Genomic DNA, 18,861 nt, shown 5'->3' with positions numbered 1-18,861 from the left:
GGTAGCGCTGCAGGATCTTTACTGCCGATTGAGAATGTGTCCGTGCTTGGCATACAAAGACTAGTATTTTTGGTGGCCAAGATCTTAACCGATAAGTTCCAAGGAGTAGTCAGGGAATTTGAACCAATGAGAAGGAAGAGATGTAAACGTAATAATGAGGGGAAAACTGGTTCCCTACGCCAGAAACGCTAAAATTTCTTTCCATGGTGCAAACCAAACGGAACTCGTCGCCAACTTGCCGTCACTGTTTTGGAGTGGTCGGCGGAAATCTCTTTCTCGGTCTATTGTGTTAGTCCTAGAAGGGAGCTACCCTTTCTGAAACGTGACATTCTTGTTTCCATAGCACAAGATTCTGGCCTCAGACTTTGTGCAGGGAAGAGTTCTTATCTTAGAGAAACTTACTTCATCAAAAGCTGAAAATTTCGCAGCCAGTTATGAGTTCATAGGTTTGCAACATTTGGCAGTTTGTTGTTATTTACAATTTGCAGAGGCGTCAAAAAATTTTAGCGTTGCGCAAGCGCATTTGATCAGTTGGTTCTACGTAAAGACACTAGTTACCGCTAAAAAAGCTGCTGTGGCCAAATCTTGTAAACATGAGCAACGATTAAGCGATAACGATGATAAAATGAGCTAGAAAAATTTATCAATTTAATTATTAGTCGTGGCTGCTAAGCAACATCCAAATAAATATGTGAATTTGGGAGCGAGATTAATGTATTAAGAGCTGTCAAATAAAAATTAAATAGGAACGGCGAACTTTGCAGGTTAATAAAATGTCGGGTCCTCCAAAAGAAAAAACTAGAGATGAAATAGATATGAAGCTTTTAAGAGAATTGGCTGCATTGCCGTCAAATAAATTTTGCTTTGATTGTGGGCAAAGAGGACCTACTTATGTTAATGTTACGATTGGTTCTTTCGTATGTTCTTCCTGTGGTGGACTTTTGTAAGTTTTCTTGTTATTTTCATTCTCATAATATTTTTTTTTCAAAATGTTTCCGAAAGTCACTTCTAGAATAATTTGTTAGCCATTGTGCTAATTTTGTCTTATTGTTTGCAGACGTGGTTTAAATCCTCCTCATCGCGTTAAATCATTAACAGTATGTTCATTCACGGAGGTAGAAATGGACCGCATTAAAAGCAGAGGAAATGAGGTAAGTGTTACTTAATTTTTTCTGACTGAATCATTGCAAATGTTTGACATCTGTTCCCCGAATAAATCTGCTACTTATGTCCTTGTATACATTTTTTGTTAACATTTCAATTATATAGATTACTAATTCTCTCTTGAAGGTTTTGTGGGGAGAGTTGCTATCAACAATGTCAACTTTCATCTATGAAAAGTTACCCCCGCTATAGAATCGAGTTAACATGTCTTATATACTAGTGCATTGAAATTTTGTAGTGACAGTACTCTCCCGCCAGAATTATATCTGTGATAGAATTCAATACAGGGATACCACTAGTTGATTCAATGCTGTTTTGTGAGAAGCTGGGAGAGCTGTATTAAGTTCACTCTCATGGTCACTGCTGTGTTGCCTTTAGCAGTCGGATGTATGCGTTGTGTGTGATCTAGACTAATTAGCAACAGCGCGAGGAGGTGGATAACGACACCGTCACATGTAGCAAGTCAACTGTTCAATATGGACCATCTATCGAAGTAGGCGTGTACAGATGGAAGTGGGAATTTCTGTCAAGATAGGTGTGTTCATATCGAAGTGGGAGTTTCTCTGTTTCTTTCAAGATGGAAGTGTTCAAATCACAATCGAAGGTCAACAATGTGGGGATAGTAGTTATCGACAATGTAAACCTTCTTTAATGAAAAGGTACCCCAACATGGAGTCGAGTTAACATGTCTCATATACTAGAGAAATGAAATTGTAATTTTGTAGGGGTAGACGCACTACAAACATTTTATTTTTTTAAGTATTGAAAGCTAAAGAACCCTTTAGCACCTTGTTAAAGGTAGTAGACGCAAACGCATACCAATACGGGAATAGTCTTCAGTAAAAATATCCGCATTTATCGTAGCAAAATCATGTGTCCTAGTTAAGACCATAATATGAAAACGGGAATATTTTAAATTCTAAAATGTATGCACCTTATCATTTTGATTCACATTCTTCCTATTTTTTCTAACTCTTCTGGAGTTCTAAGTCATCTTTGTTTTTTTCTTGAAATTATATTCAACATTTTTCATTCAACAAACTTAAATTTTTTAGGACTAAAAAATTGAACTAATTAATAAAACTAATTAAACTTAGAAAAGGTTCAACTTAACGTTTTATATTTCAAATCACTTTTATTTCTCCTCATTCACACCTGCTTAGTTTTGAACATGGGTGCCTATTTCTGAGCACTTATAATATGTCTACTTTAATTTACGTCTGTATATTTTTGAAGCAAATGAAGTTTTTTAATAAAGTAATATTTTATAGCTTCAGTTTCTTGGGTTTATTTATTTAATTAATGTGATAAATTTTATTTGGAGGACTAATATATTGACTAATATAAGTATAATGTAAATTAAATTTTAAAAATATATTAGTACAATACACATCTTAGCTTCTCATTTATCAATACGAACTAATGCTATTGCCAGAGAAAACTCTGAAATGCACACAGTCCTTATGACCAACTATTTTGTGTGCACAAATTAAAAATAAAAAAATAACTGTATAGTTCACTTCATATCTTACTTTTTCACAGGTTATTATATAATTTGATTTAGTTGCTTTTGTAATGTGAGGAAATAAATCTATTTAAAATATCATTAATTTATTGAACTATTTTGAACATATTTTAATGTTAAGTATCTCATTATGCCTATGTGGTTACTAACAGGGCAACTAAAATATGACTATTTGCAACTATTTTCGGCCTGAGGCGACTGTCAACTTTTTTTGCCAGAAAAGGCTGAAAAAGCAACTGTTTTTAAGTAAAGGAAACTTTTCTGTACTCCTAGGGATGTTTTTTAGTACCATGGAATGGGTTAACTGCCTGTGGCTTCCCGGGATTTTCTGAACACAATTAAAGAAAATAAAAAATTTTGTATTGCATATTTGAGCTATCACTTTACAATACACATATCAATTTCAATTAACACATATTTTGTTGTAGGTCTATTTTGTTTCTCAATCGCCTTTTCAAAGGTTATTGTTACAAAATTCTGCATGATATTTTTAAAAAACAAATTTTAATAAGATATTACGATGCATGTATTTCGTATTTGAGTAATCACTTTTTATAATATATCTGTATACTATTTATTTGATAAATCAATTATTGATAAAAATGAAAATTTTTTAGAGAAAGTATGTTCTTTTTTTTTTAATGAAAAAGGTTTTTTTTTAATGAACTCTAGTAATTAAAAGTATTTAATTTTCTGCAAACATGCTTATTATTTTTTTTATGTAAAACTTTAGAGCTAAATCACTAATGTTTGCATAAAAATTATTATCATATTTGCTACCAACTTGTCTAAATAGATCATGGTATTTGTCATTCAGTCATCTGTATTATATAAAACACTAATATGTATGTATCAATAAAACCGATGATATTTCTTTTCTCGCATTGGCAACAGTTTTCATTTTTAATTAATGGACTTTGGCCCGCAAGAGCATGTAGTGAGCATCATATGGCTAATCTATATTATATAAAACTCTAATACGTTTTAATTGATAGGCTTCGGCGCGCAAGAGCACGTAGTGAGAATCATATGTCTAATCGGGTGAATTCTCATCGAATTATCAAAAAATTTCTCACAAAATTATCTTCATCAAAGCCGATGCTTTACATCCGATGTTCAGTACTATTTCATAGTGTTTTTACAACACATGGTTTTAGCCCTCTGGTGGGTAAGACTTTAAAAAAAAACTTTCAACAGTCACTTTTCTCAACAACTGAAATTTAGAATAGTGTGATTAAGAAAAGTATGTGAATTGTTTGCAATTTCAAATTAATATTGAAATGCACAGGTTTAGAATCTTCTACAGTGAAAAGTTTTCGGAACTTCAGTGTTCAAAAAAGTATACAAAAGCTAGACGTTAAGAATGTATCCAATGAGCGAGTAAAGCGAGCATTGGATTGCAAAGCAATCCGAAATGAACTGCGAAAGCAGTTCTGAGGGTTGGTGAGCGCCAGCGAGCAGGGGGTGAAGCCTCCTAGTATTATTTATTATTATAATAGTAAGTCATTTAGTCATATTATTGAAAAAATTTATTAGGAAATTTTTTAACCAACTATTTTCATGCTTTAGGTTACTGAAAACAACTATTTTGTTCATTTTTTTTGTGGCAACCCTGTACTAATTGTTGAGAACACTGAAATTTAATATTGAAATTATAGCCAGACAATATTATACTAATTGAAAATGCAGCTAATAAATCAGACAGTTCAGTAAAAATAAATCTAAACCAAATTTTCTTTGCACTAAATGTCTTTTATACCTACTTAACTGGATATGGTAACTCTGCTCTAATATTATATCTGTATAATATTACTTTCTCTTAATTTTTAATATATATAAGCAGAGAACTAATTTTTATTTCATAGTTTACCTAATTATTATTATTTTTAAATGTAAATAACTGCACCAATCTATTAAAACTTTTCTTTGATAAATCATGAACTGTTTTATATTAACCTTTACATTACTAAATTACAAGATATTTCAATTTATATAAATATTTCATTAAAACTTGATGTTGTAAATTTAATTAAAAATAATAAGCTTATCAATGTATAAATTAGAATAGAAAACTGGATATTAATAAATTTAACTGAGCTATAGGTAATAATTTTAAATTAATAACTTACAGTTTAATCATTTAAGGGTCTAAAAGCTTAATATGGTAGATAAACTTATAAAAAAAATGATCAAACTTTACAATTACATAATTTGTGTAATGGTGCACATCCCCATGACAGAATCGCAGCAACACGGCAGCATTGTCGCAGAATGATACATAATTCTTGCAGAAAGATTTTTCCTTTGGGGAGTAAAAAATTTGGTTTTCTTTTCTGCAGGAATTTTTCAAAGATTTTCTCTTTTCTTCAGAACTATATTCAAAAGATGTCTTTCTTGCTCAATGGAGTGGGAAAAAAAATTTCATTGTTCTCATATGAGAGTAATGAAAAATAAAGAATAATGATGTAAAAAATTTGGTTTTCTTTTGTACAGAAATTTTTGTTCTATTTTTTTATTCAGTAATTAATCTTGATTTCCACTTAGTTTTTCAAATCCTATATTTTTAATACAATATTATTTATTACAACTGAATCTCAAAAAGAAAACACATTTAGTAACCCCTTTTTGAAGAGTCAGATTGGTGTGATTTCGCTCTCTATCCTACCTTTTTTTCTTTTTTTTTTTATGGTTGTTACTTCTATGGATTTCATTATTTTCTATTCTTTTAATGTGATGATATACAAAATTAAAACAGGAAAATAATTATATTTTATTGCCTATACCTATTAATACCTTTATTTTATTATTAATTTGATACTCTTTTTCATTACAGTACTGCACACATATATGGCTTGGAAAATACGAGGCTAAAAATGAGAACATTGATCTCTCTAGTCCAGACAAACGAAAGGATTTTATGACATTGAAGTACGAGGAAAAAAAATTTTATGTTGATCCAAGAGAAGCAATTAAAAAAATGAAACCACGTGCACCAGCTGCTCCAAGTAATTCTTCTGTTCCAAGAAGTCAAACAGTGATGCCAAACATGCAGATTCAGGTTTGAATTTTATTTATAAAAAAGTGTAATGATGGGAATAGCAGAATTCTGTGTATCATAAGATTACTGGTTCAAGTATCAAAATCTTATAATTCGATGAAATGTTCTGTTAAATCCACTTAACGAAATTTATACATACGTATGATTCTTCCTGCCAATTTGATTATTTTGTTTTGGCGCTATTTTGAATATTTGGAACTTGCTAATATCGCGATTCATATTCATGCGATTATAATATCAAACACCGGTTTTTGTATTTACCTGATTTAAAACTTATGCCTTGTGATGCTTATTTTCACGGTTTCTTTTTCATGTAAGTTTAAAATCCAATGTCGTAACTCGTGTTTATCATATCAAAGATCGTTTTTCATATTTATACGTGATTTAAAAACTACGCATCGTGATTCGTAATTACGCAATATAAATATTCTCTATTGAATTTGTATTTTCACATTTTTAAAATTCAATACTGTGATTCCAGTAAAAAGGCTTGTTCTTAAACTAGTTAAAAGGTGTGATATTTTTCATAAGTAGATAATTTAATTATAAACGTTAGTTAAATAAAATTATGTTAAATATAAAATATGTATGGTATATGAATTGATATCAATTATTTGCACATAAAATTTTCAGGGTTTTTCCATTCGTGTCACAATCAGCCCTGGTTACATTTTAGCATACTTATAAAACTAAGCTTGAAAAGAATATTTTTATTTTGTTGATTTCGTGTGTAAAATTGTTTGTGCTTGATGTTTGTGTGCATATGTATATATAATTTTCTTCATATTAACTGATGCCAGAACCATTTTTTGTTTGTTTCTCAAAAGAATATGATATTGTTGTTTCCTTTTGTTTCGGAGAATCTAAGGCATTTTTATTCTAAAAATTAAGCTTAACCCACCTGAGATAAGAGATTGTGCGCAAATAATGTTGTTTTGCTTTATTAATTCACTTGATTTGATTTTTAGAGACCAGGAGTCTCTCAAGCATTCTCTGCTGGAGATATTAGCAATGCCGTCCCAAATGCAGTCAAGGCTTTTACCAAAGATCCATTTCAAGAAATTAGGAAAGGTACACACATTTCAGCAATTACTTCTTGACACACTCTATTTGCACTAAATCCGTGCAATGTTTCTTGGCATTTATTGTTTTTTTTAAATCCTGATATTACTGGATCAAGGGTCTGACCAGGCCAAATTTACTACCGTCTAGCGGTACCTTCTCAAATTTAACTTTAGGAAAAACAGTAGTTTCACAAAATACTTTATCTAAAAATGTTATTTTTGTATCCCGTATGAAACGATAAATCCATATTTTTGTGTTGATTTTTTAATATAATTTTTAATTTTCACAAAATGGGTACCTCTCAGAAAAACCTAGAGACACCCCTGTAGATATGGGAATTGTGCACCTGCGTAACTACGATTTGTTGCAGTTATCACTACTGATTTTTGCTTAGTTGTAAAATCTCTACATCTTTAATGCTATGTTATTTGCGCATATTTTTCAAAAATCTCAATATTTTTTTATATTATTTATTATAACATGAATCTCACAACACATAGATTTATTTCAATGTGATTTCGTTGTTCATGTGGTTTTGTTCTAAATAGACTCATTTTTTTTAATCATCAATCATTTTTCGGCTGTATCCTAAAATTTTACAATTTTTAAAATCTTTTGTTTTTTTATGCAATGACTACTTGCAAAGTGAGAAATTTATTATTTTTTTTCACTAAATATGTTCTTTTTGTGTTGAGTTGAAAAAAATTATTAGATAGGAAAAAAAAATTTGCTCTTAAAAATTTTAATTATTACTTATGTGCATAAATATGAGTATTTTATCTTCTATGTGAAAAAAAGAAGAAAAACTAAGTATTTAAAAAAATATGAGAAAAAAATATCAGATATTTTCTTTCAGCAGTCATTTGTCTAATTTATGTAAAATTAATTGCAAAAGTAATCTTTGACAATGCAAATGTATAATTTACACAATATTTGATAACTTAAGGAAGATAAAGTAAAAAATGAAAGAAGAAACATATAAAAGAAATAAAGTAAGGTAGAATTCAAAATTTATGTAATTGTGTTTTTTGTGCTTATAAATTTCAACAAAATTTTAATTTTTATCTCAGGGTATGTAAGAGTTTTTATTTGTTTATTTGTGAGTGAGTGATAAGTTGCTTAGATAAATATCTGGAGAACGTATTTTCCCTCATAAGTAGTTTCCTTCTACAATTGATAGAAACGTATGATATACTTAGGAAAGATAGGTGTAAGAAAATATTGTTTTCTCTTCAAAAATTTAAGTCTTGTATCGAAATTTCTGTAAGTTTCAAAAGGCACTTTTTATAAATACTTTAAAAAAGACTTATCCTCGTTTACAAAAGGACGCATTTCATAAATTCCTGGAGTTTTAGATTGGTACCACAGATCACTTTTAAATCAATAATAGGTCAAATTTCACTACCTACTTAAAACAAGAATTTTTTTTAATTAAAATTTTATTTCCCTTTCAGTTACTATTTTCTATGTACCAATTATAAATGTTCAACAGATTTTTGCGTCCCACTTATAAATATTCAGCAATAGCAATTTTCTACGTTACTAACAAACTTCGATTTTATTATTTAGTATGTTGGAATTCGTATTCACGTGATTTAAAAATCCATTATAACAATCTAAAGATCATGTCTTTCGATTCATATTTAGGCGTTTCAAAAAACCGAATTTGCAATTTGTATTTTCTCGTTCTTAAATCCAATATCGCGATTCATATTCGCACAATTTAAAACACATAATCGCAATTCATATCCACACGATTTTAAAATACAATATCTCGATTCATATTCCCAAGATTTTAGGACACAATATCGCAATTTTATTTTCGCGGTCTTAAAATACAATATCGCAATTCTTGCAAGAGCTTAGTTTTTTCGTAAATAAGTTACTCTAAAAGTATCATATACTTTATTAGTTGGTAGTTTAATTTTAAATCTTAGGTCAAAAAATTATGTAAAATATGAATATAATATAAATTGATATCTTGTTGCAGAGTTTTTGCAAATAAAATTTTTAGGAGTTTTCACTTTGTGTCCTAATCACCCTTGAACATTGCAAAAGTTGTTATTAGCAAATTTCTTATTATGGCGATGAGACTCAAAAATTACTTTGCAAAATATTGTCGTAAGAGATCTCCTAATGGCTTTCTTTTAAAGAAATAATTGTAAGCCTTATGATAGGAACAAATATATTTAGGGTCAATGAGTTTCTATGGGCGGAATAGTTATTTAAAATTTACTAAAGTTTTATAATAGGAAAACTAGTTTTAAATTCAAAAATAAGAATTTATCTAGTTACCTTTTTGTTTAATTATGCTAGAAATGCTTCAGACACATACATTTCATTTTAAACATTTAGTAAAAAATTATCTCGCTTGGAAATTTCATGAAATCTGTTTGTTGCATTTTTAAATTATCTGTAATAGCTTTTTCTATCATTGTTTATGAATAAAAGTGATGATATATTTTCAGAAAATGGTGATGGTGCTTCATTTGCTGATTTCAGTAGTGCCTTTGGTAATACAGGTAGAGTTTATTTATTCAGTTAACTTAAAATGATTATTTTGGGGTAAATGATTATATGTATATGTTTGGATAAATTAGAGCTTAGAATAGAGAGTTTTAAATATTCATTTGGGACAAAAGTTGCTCAAATCTATTCATAATTACAATTAATGCAAGTTGAGTATGTGAACCATATTAAACTAAACTCAGCTTTATCTGGATGCTTCCTTTCTTTATTATTATATTTTTAACTTTTTATTTCAGTACTATCTCAAAGGCTGTGCATTGGAAATAAATTTATTTAAATGAATCGTAATTTATTTATAATTACAAAGGTCTTATTATCTTGCTTTTCAAAATATGCATTGTTGTTTTAGTTTCCAATTAAGTGTCATAATTTGTATAGTTTTGAAACTTTCCCTTTTTGTAATACAGATAAACTGTGAAGCAATTCAATCCAATGAAAGATTACTTAATATTAATTGATATGTCTAAACTGATGTCCCAATTTAATTTAACTTATGTATAATATAATTTAACTTAACTTACAATTTAATTTAACTATCTTCTGAAAATCCATCAATCACATGGTGTGTAGCGTTTTTAAAAAATGCTTATTTTTGATTTAACGATGATTTTTATTTATATTTTTCCATAGCATATGAAAGCGCCTTTCATTTTACATGGTTGATGAGATACTTGCGAGTCCGCATGTGCATCTAGTGAGCTGGGTTAAATGAGATTATTGCACTCTCATGTGCAACTCTGCTGCATTTTGCAAGATATTCTTAATTTCAGGCTTCATTTTCTACCCCCTGGTATCAAACTGAAAAATCTCTTGTTCATTTTATAATGACTAATATAATCAATAAAAGAGTTGTCAGAAACTAGTTATTTTATCTTGATCATGTAAAGTCTTTAAAAAAATATTTTGAATTTTGTTCATGAATATAGTACTTAAAAATATGTTTCGAGTGCTTATTTTTTGTTGAAAGATTTGGCTACGCTTCCTGAATCAGTTATAGATACAACCAATGCATTTATATTGGGATTGTCCAAAAGGCAACACTTATTTAGTTCCCAATTCAAAATTTTTAATAGCCCAGCATTTTCCACTCATTGCGTTCATGATTTTTGATATGCCAGCAAACCTCCACCATTCCATGTGTGAAAATGCTACTTTAAACAGGGTGTGTAGCGTTTGTAAAAAGTACTTAAAGGTGCTTTTTTGGGGATTTCGTTTTTAAAAGCTTTTAAAGGTGCTTTTTTCAGCTGGCGTTTTTAAAAAGTGCTTTTTTCTGAATAATTTTTTTTCTTCCCTTCAGTGATATCTGGTGGATCACATGCATTTCACGAAAAATGGGGAGTTTGCTACGTAAATGGAGTATTTACGCGGGCTTCATTTCGTACCCACGTTAGGACTTGCGCATGAGCGCACACTTGAAACCGAAACCCGAGTGCTCCAATTCGGATAGAGAATATCAGATCCTTATGAAATGTTTTTCTTTTTAATTTATTTTAATTTTATTCTTGTTTATTTTATTTTACTTCTAACACTTTTTTTGACGTANGTTGCTATTTTTCTGTTAGCCTATTATAAATGAGTCCAAATTCCTGCATTGGGGTGATGGTTACTTATCAAAAACTTATAAGGGTTCATGATGGATTATTAGTTTTTGCAGAGGGATTTTTCTTTTTAAAAGTAAACAAATGTTTTTTTCTAAAAAATTTACATGTAAAATTTGAATCACGCATTTAGATAATCACTTTTTGGCGCGCTCAATTTATGCAGCTAGTATCGTAATTCGATATGATATTTCGATTGTATTTTCTCTTTTGTTAAAGGTTAGGATTTTATGGGCTGTTTTATGATGGTAATAGTTTTCTTTTAAATAGTGAGATGTACCATGTTTGTGTATTATAATACATTTACTTTTAAGAAGCATGTTGGATTTATTTGTAGGTTCTGCAGAATTATCTTCACAGTTGCCTGTGACAAATGCCTCCTCTTCTAATAGCCACAAGAAACCTGCCCCTCCACCTCCTGATCGGTATGCAGCTCTGGCTGATTTGGACAATCAGCTTCATCAACAGGCTGATCCACCAAACACTTCTGCGTCCACTCCCTTTTGGGCAACACCTACAGTGCCTCCTGCTGTATTTGCAACTGGTAATTTTCGGTTAATTTAATTATAGTAAGGGTTTGATGAAGCAACGCAAATTATTATTATTATTAGAAGTAGTAGTAATTGTATTTATTTATTTTGTAAATGTTTTAAAATGTTCATACATGATAATGTAAATAATTTGTTTAAAATTTATTTTAAAACATAATATTTTTTTAAAATAATTTTTAACTTACATTTAAACACCAATGTATTAGTTGAGAAAAATAAATATAGAAGCAAAAGTTATTAGCAAAATCACAAGAAAGTAACCCGGGTAATTCTCAAGTAAATTTTCAGAATAATTTCATGATAATAAGGGTTTGTTGTTGCAACACAAATTATTATTATTAGTAGTAGTAGTAAAAGTATTTTTTTTTTTTTGTAAATTTTTNAAATTTTTTTATATGTTTATAAATAATAATGTAAATAATTTGTTCAAAATTTATTTTAAAATATAATATTATTTTTAAATTATTTTTAACTTACATTTAAACAGCAATTAGTACTTCAAAACTGATAATGTGTTAGTTGAGTGAAAAAAAAATAGAGAAGTAAAAGTTAATCACAAAATCACAAGAAAGTAGTTTAAATGTCAAATAAGGTGGTTTTTGAATGATAAATTAATAAGTATAATAAAATGCAATAAAATTACAAATGAATGAAAATTTTAGTTAACTTCCTTCCTAAACAGGAGATTTACTGAAATGAATATTGCTATGGTCAATGAAATTTCTAAATCGTTCTTTGTGAAAAACATGGGGCAAAAGCTGGCAAACAAATATTTAACAAAAACAAGACTAATTCCATATTACACAATTTGTTTCTCCACACAAATTCTGTTTATTTGAATAAACATATTAATATTGCATAAAATAAAACGAAATAATTTTTCCAGACCTTTTATGCACTTATATTTCCTTATTTGTATTACGTCTTTCAATACCATAGATTGTATATTTTTTGTTTACTTGCATTTCTGTCCTTTCCCTATAACAAGCGCTTATTATTTTTGCAACTTTTGAATAAACTTCCAAAACAAGATGTTTTTCTTAACTATCAAACATGGGAGCAAAATTAGCTGTTATAAGGTGGAGGAAAGAAATTTATTTTTACCCCATTCAGCGATTTGGTTAAAGATTAAAATGATTGTTAACTAAACTATTTCATTTACTATAGCATTTTTTAAGTATGTTTCTTTTTTCTCGAAATTTTTCCAGCAATTAAAACTAGTATAGTTAGCGCAATATAGCTGACACAAGAGCACAATAATTGTGTTTCCTCTTAATATATTGTCTATAATATGTATGAGGAGGAAAACACCAGATTTGAATGACATCCCTGACTTATCCTTTTGTTGGATACCAGACTAAACTTGTCAAATCATGCGAAGTTCGTCGTCAACCCTCTTAGTTTTAATAAACATATTTTCCATATTAAATTTTCTAAAAATAAAAGTATTTTTTTAAAACGGTTAATTTTTTTAAAGGTATTTAAGGACAGATAAAAGATAATTGTTATTAACTCTGGGCATTTGTCCTGGCTTTTTTAAAATTTTACTCTGTAGGTTTTCCTCAATCAGAAAACTTCCTTTCCATGTTATTTTAATGGAAATTTTTGATGCAATTTTCTGCTCAATGCTTTGAGTGTTAAAATTCCAAAAAACTTCTTGTCCATTTTGATTCTGAGATTCATGCCTACCTAATGGATTTGTATCATTTTATTTTTTAATGAAATATCCTAAATTAAGTTATTTTCCACTGGAAATAATACAGGCTTATTAACAGTAAGTATTTTGATGTGTTACAATTTCTTTTTTTAAGATTTTTTACTGATATTTATTGTTATTTCTGTAAGTTTCATTCAAAATTGACTATTTCATAAATTTTCAGAAATGTTACGTAGGAATGTCAGGAGTAAACAGGGTATAAAGATTCATCACTGTTCTTACTGCAACTACTCTACAANTATCGAGGTGCGGCGCTTGTGACGAAGCGGCGCTTTCGCCGAAAAATACGGTATGTTCAGCTGTTCTTTTTATCTCTAAGTTTTTCCAGCTATTAAAATTAGTGTAGTTAGCCTAATGTAGCTTACACAAGAGTGCAGTAATTTTATTTTATAACCGTCGTTGTACAGCTGACCCAATTTTTGGGTTTACGACTACTAATGTTCAACTCCATAGCCTTGTCATTTTGAACCCTATCCAGAAGACAAGGGAACTCCTGGTTCGAGTATTGGGAGAATTGTACATTTGTGGAGGACTTTTTGAGGGAGCTAACCCGCATTTGCCTTACATGGAGAAGAAGACCAGGAGAACCTCCCATTGCTAGTCTGCTGGCAAGGGGACTCTAACCCATGATCCTTCTTCTACTGAGGATATTTCACATCTGCACTGTGGTTGGTGCAAGCCGGATGCAGAATTTGTATCGACTGGGATTTGGACCCAGTTCGTCTCATTGGAAGAAAAACGCTCTATCAAGAGTGCAGTAGTAATTGTGTTTCCTCTTAATATATTGTGTATAATACATGGTCCTTAATAGTCCTTAAAAATATGATCCCTTAAGAGGACTTAATTTTGGTGTAAGGTTTTTAAAAGTCCTTAATTTTTCAGCATCACTATAGTAGTTGATAGGAGTAATTTTTCAGTTCAATTTTTTAAAACAAGAAGTTGCTCTTTTATCTCCTAGAATTAGGCCCTGGATTGATTACCACTAAAACGTAATCTATGGGATATTTAAGAATAATATTTCAGCTATACTATACTATTTCATTTACTATAGCATTATTTGCTTTAAGTATGTTCAGCTGTTCCTTTGGCTCTTTCTCTTAAGTTTTTCTAGCAATTGAAGCGGGTATAGTTAGTCCGATATAGCTCACACAAGAGCACAGTAATTTTGCGTTTTCTCTTAATATATTGTGTACAATATTTACAGGGAAAAAGCAGGGAATTTTTTTCCCGTCCAAATTAGAGTGACGACCCTGTTTGATTCACAACTTTTTTCCCTGCAACCACGACTGGGGCCTCAAATTTCTCACTGCAATTGGACCTATCTCTAATATTAGTAAGCCATGCGCATGCCCATAGAGTCTTCCCTTATTTTGATATATTAGTAGGGTTGAAAATTGATAAGCTTTGCACTTGGTGTTCTCCCATTTCCTACTGTTTTCCCCCTTTTTCCAGAAAGTAAAATGAGTTGGAAAAGATCTATTGTCTGATCAGGTTTCATGTAGTGTGAAGGAAGGTTCTTACGTTGGACTTATTAAAAAAACAAACTTCTCCTGAAAAAGCACTGCTTTTAGGGGAGAGCAGCTTATTTTTACAAATAGGGCAAGAAGGTTGCATTTGTATGGGTCTAAGGGCTGACTGGGTCCACCTTCTAAATATGCTTAAGGAGGCCGGGTTAGCCTGGTTGGTAGGGCACTGGGCCCATGTCCAAGAGTTCGTGGGTTCGATCTCCGTAGGCCGGAGACTCCTCGTGTAGTAAATGGTGACTGATGCACGTGAAATCTGTCTAGTTCATGTTCCATAACAAATCAATGCCTTTGGGGGTACTGATTCAGGAGTATCCTTGTCTTCTGGATTGGTTCAAAATTACAAGGCTACAGAGTTGAACATTAGTAGTTGTAAGCCGAAGATTGGGTCAGCTGTTCAACGGCAGATATAAGATAAAATATACTTAAAGAAAATCTCTGCTTACCTTACAACTAATATTATTAATAATTGGATTAACATTTTTTAAAATTTGACCTATTTCACATTTTTCTTGAAATGACGCCATACTGTGAAAGAAAATTTTCATCTCAAAATCTCTTTCTCCTTCATTATTAATTTAAACGAAAGAAAAAGTAAGTTCAAGCAAACCTAGAATAAGTCATGAAGTTTCAATTGCTGGAGAAAAGAAAAACGAAACAAATTATGTGAAGAGAACTTCACCATTGCAAAATCTTGAGTTATTTTCATTTGTATATTTAAAACTTCCTTTTTAGTATTTGAAACTTCATGACTTACTCTAGGTTTGTCTGAAATCACTTTATTTGCACTCTAAATTTTAAATTAGTAATGAAGGAGAAAGAATTTGTAAGGAAAATTTTCTTCTGCAATGTGGCGTTCTGTTAAACATTGTGAGATGAGAAATATGAAAAATTTTTTTAAACTGCTTTTTCAAATTTCAAAATGCCAAGTTTTTTTTTCGCCTATTAAAAATTTCTTATCCAGGGTTGCCACTCCACAGGGAAAATTTGCTTCTTTTTTTTTCTTTACCAACTGGAAAAATACAGGGAATTTTGTTTGTTAGTTTTTGTCTTTTAAAAAATGGCGACCACTCAAAGCATAATCTATGAGATATTTAACCATGATATTTCAGCTATACAAACCTATTTAATTTACTTTAGCATTATTTAAGTATGTTCAGCTGTTTTTCTAGCAATTAAAACTAATAAATATAGTTAGCCCAATATAGCTCACACAAGAGCACACTAATTATTGTTTCTTAATATATTGTGTATAACGTGTACAGGGAAAGCACAAGGAATTTTTTTTCTCCAGATTTGAGTGGCAACCCTGTTATCAGAAATATCAGTTTTTTGGCCCTCTTTAATCTACAGGTCTGGCCAGGCATTTACGATTTTTAAAAAAATCATACCTGATTAAAATTTTACATGACCCTTACACTCTCATTTCTGTTGCATAGTGTTTGTATTGCTCTTTTATGCAGGTGTTCAGAATCCTTTCCAACCTTGGACGCCACAGAATCCTTTTCAGTTGGTAGCAGGAACAGCAGCAGCAGCACAGCAGCCTTGTAAAACAGCCACAAATGGCTCTGCCAATCCCCCGAGCTTACCCAATGGCAATATTGGAGCTGTTTATTGGCCCCCTTCCTCTTCTTGGGGTGCAGATTCCTTTTCTAGTAAAAATGCAGTCATTGATAATTACAATCCATGGGCTCAGTCATTTGGATCAACAACCAGTGCCAATCCATTCGAGGTATGTATCTTTACCTGATAGCTGTTTAAATGGCCAGTATGGTCTTACCTATTAGAAAATTTATAGGTCAAGATTAAATCTCACGGTGTCACAGATAAAGGTTTCACATAAGTCAAACATGATCAGTTGTTTAAAAATCTTTAATTGTGTGATTTGACTTGTAATTAAATTTAAAACGAGATTGTCGGTATTTGAATGAGGTGATCAGAGACCGAAAATTGTCTAAAGGAAGGATCAAGAACGGGTCAATATTAGGAAAGTTACTCAATTTTAGGGAATTATCTAAAATGTACGAAAACCGAGAGAATTTTGATTAAACCTAGAGTAGAGTTAAATTTTATCAGAGTCAAATTCAGTAGAGTCAAAAGCTATGCTGATATTATGAACTTACTATTTGTGATAGATGAATTTTACTGATATATTTCTTGACCTTGGTTACCAAAATGATCTATTTTCTTTGTTCTAGAATGGAACATCAGTGGGTCAGTCATCTTCTGCACGGAATCCGTTTCTATGATAATGCTCAGGTCGATGATAACTCTTTCTTCTGTGATGCTCAAGTGTTTGTGATCTTTTTATCTTGCTTGCCATTATTATATGCTTTTTTGTAATATTACTTGTTGTTGAGAAGATTCTATTTATGAACAAAGAATGATCTGAAAGTGTGGAATTTTTAAGCTAATATATTTACTATACAATGTGTTCAATGTTCTCGTACCATTCCATCTCCTTTTTTTGTCTCTTTGTCTTTAAAAATAACAACAACAAAAAGTATAATAATAATTTTCAAAATTTTATGTAAATTACTTCAAGCTGGTAGTAGCTGATGGAATTTCACCATAATAAACTACTGGTCTGCGAGTTTTAAATTTAGTATCATTAATATAAAATTATTTTAAAAGAAAGAACAACAAAGGATCTGAAAGTAAGGAATTTTTAAGCTAATATATTTACGATACAATGTGTTCAATGTTGTTTTACCATTCCATCTCTTTTTTCTTCTTTTTTTGTCTTTTTATCTGTAAAAAAAAAAAAAAGAAGATTGTTACGATAATAATAATTCTCAAAATTTTATGTTGATTATAGTGTGGCTTTCAGGAGAACTCCTCCACCCGTCTCGCGTCCTGGCGGGTACTATGGTTACAGAGAAAGATCACTTTGAATAGAGGTGTGGGATAAATAGTTTTGTCTTATAGTGTAGGTCATCCTGAGTAAAACCAATCAACACCTTCTCTCCATCATTTCACCCCCATGAGAAATGTGCTCTTGCTTGCTACTATAGCAGCAGACAGCCCCAGACTTTCAGTCGGGAGGAGTTCTCCTCAAAGCCGCTCTATACTTCAAGCTGGTAGTAGCTGATAGAATTTCACTAAAATAAGCACTACTTATGTGTGAATTTTGAAATTTAGTATCATTAATATAAAATTATTTTAAAAGAAAGATCTGAAAGTGTGGAATTTTTAAGCTAATATATTATATAATGTGCTCAATGTTGTTTTACCATTCCATCTCTATCTTTTTTTTTTTTTATCTTAAAAGAAATAAATTGTAACTATAATAATAGTTTTCAAAACTTTATGTCAATCACTTCAAGCTGGTAGTAGCTAATGGAATTTGACTAAAATAGTCTCTACTGGTCTGCGAATTTTTTAAAATTTAGTGTGATTAATATAAAATTATTTTAAAACATTGTCTTATGTGAGTGTAAGTTCAAAGTGATGAGCTCAGGACTGTATTACCAAAAAAGGAATTTAAAATAATCTTGGTCTGAGAATACAATTTTCCTGCAGTCTTTAATATATTTGCACTCTATAAGTTAATTTGTATTGTTATAAACCAACGAATTTTATTTATGTGAAATATTGAATATATTTGGTGAGAAGCACTTCAAATAATTTTGCTTTTAATCAAAATGAAGTATTTTATTGAATGGCATTAATAATAGTATGAATTTTGATCCTTGACAAAATGAAATTATTTTAAGTATGTTTAGGAAATTTTTACAATTTTATTGTGCATGTTGTTCAGCTTTTGTCATTGTATGAAAAAAAAATCAAAACTTTTGTAATGAACTTTCCTTTTAGATCAATGTGTTTTGATTCATTTATATAATTTGTTTTGTTGTCTTTAAGTTAAAGATGCAACAGACCTCCAAACGCACACATCACATCTACCAATATACTGATAATCCCCAGCTGTCAGATGATATATACTGAAAATTAAGATAAATATATAAAATTTAACACTAAATAAAATGAATAATAATTGTTAACACTAAACATACCAACACTTTATGTATACCTATTTCTACCATAGGCGGTCAAATCACTGAATTTTATGTTTCTTGATTGAATGTACGAAATATAGATGTTAGAAAAGAAATAAGCTAAGCAAAAACT

General features: G+C 30.3%; 1 protein-coding gene across 1 annotated transcript; it reads left to right on the top strand.

Annotated features, from left to right (window-relative positions):
* Positions 1-20: 20 nt before the first annotated feature.
* LOC107440958 (arf-GAP domain and FG repeat-containing protein 1) lies at positions 21-18,551 on the top strand. The gene is made up of 8 exons (XM_016054061.3): positions 21-943; positions 1,058-1,151; positions 5,523-5,747; positions 6,716-6,818; positions 9,281-9,334; positions 11,277-11,483; positions 16,194-16,462; positions 16,929-18,551. The coding sequence occupies exons 1-8, from the start codon at positions 774-776 to the stop codon at positions 16,977-16,979; spliced, it is 1,173 nt and encodes a 390-aa protein (XP_015909547.1). The 5' UTR covers positions 21-773; the 3' UTR covers positions 16,980-18,551.
* The last annotated feature ends 310 nt before the right edge of the window (positions 18,552-18,861 follow it).

The sequence above is a fragment of the Parasteatoda tepidariorum genome, chromosome 5, assembly GCF_043381705.1.
Source record: "Parasteatoda tepidariorum isolate YZ-2023 chromosome 5, CAS_Ptep_4.0, whole genome shotgun sequence".
In the NCBI taxonomy this organism is placed as follows: Eukaryota; Metazoa; Arthropoda; class Arachnida; order Araneae; family Theridiidae; genus Parasteatoda; species Parasteatoda tepidariorum.
This window is presented reverse-complemented; position numbering and strand designations above follow the sequence as displayed.

Bases quoted from the DNA above. Each gene is read 5' to 3' on its own strand.
- LOC107440958 (XM_016054061.3), top strand. From the start codon at position 774: ATGTCGGGTCCTCCAAAAGAAAAAACTAGAGATGAAATAGATATGAAG. The intron at 1,152-5,522 runs GTAAGTGTTACT...TTTTCATTACAG, and splicing joins TTAAAAGCAGAGGAAATGAG to TACTGCACACATATATGGCT. The intron at 16,463-16,928 runs GTATGTATCTTT...TCTTTGTTCTAG, and splicing joins CCAGTGCCAATCCATTCGAG to AATGGAACATCAGTGGGTCA.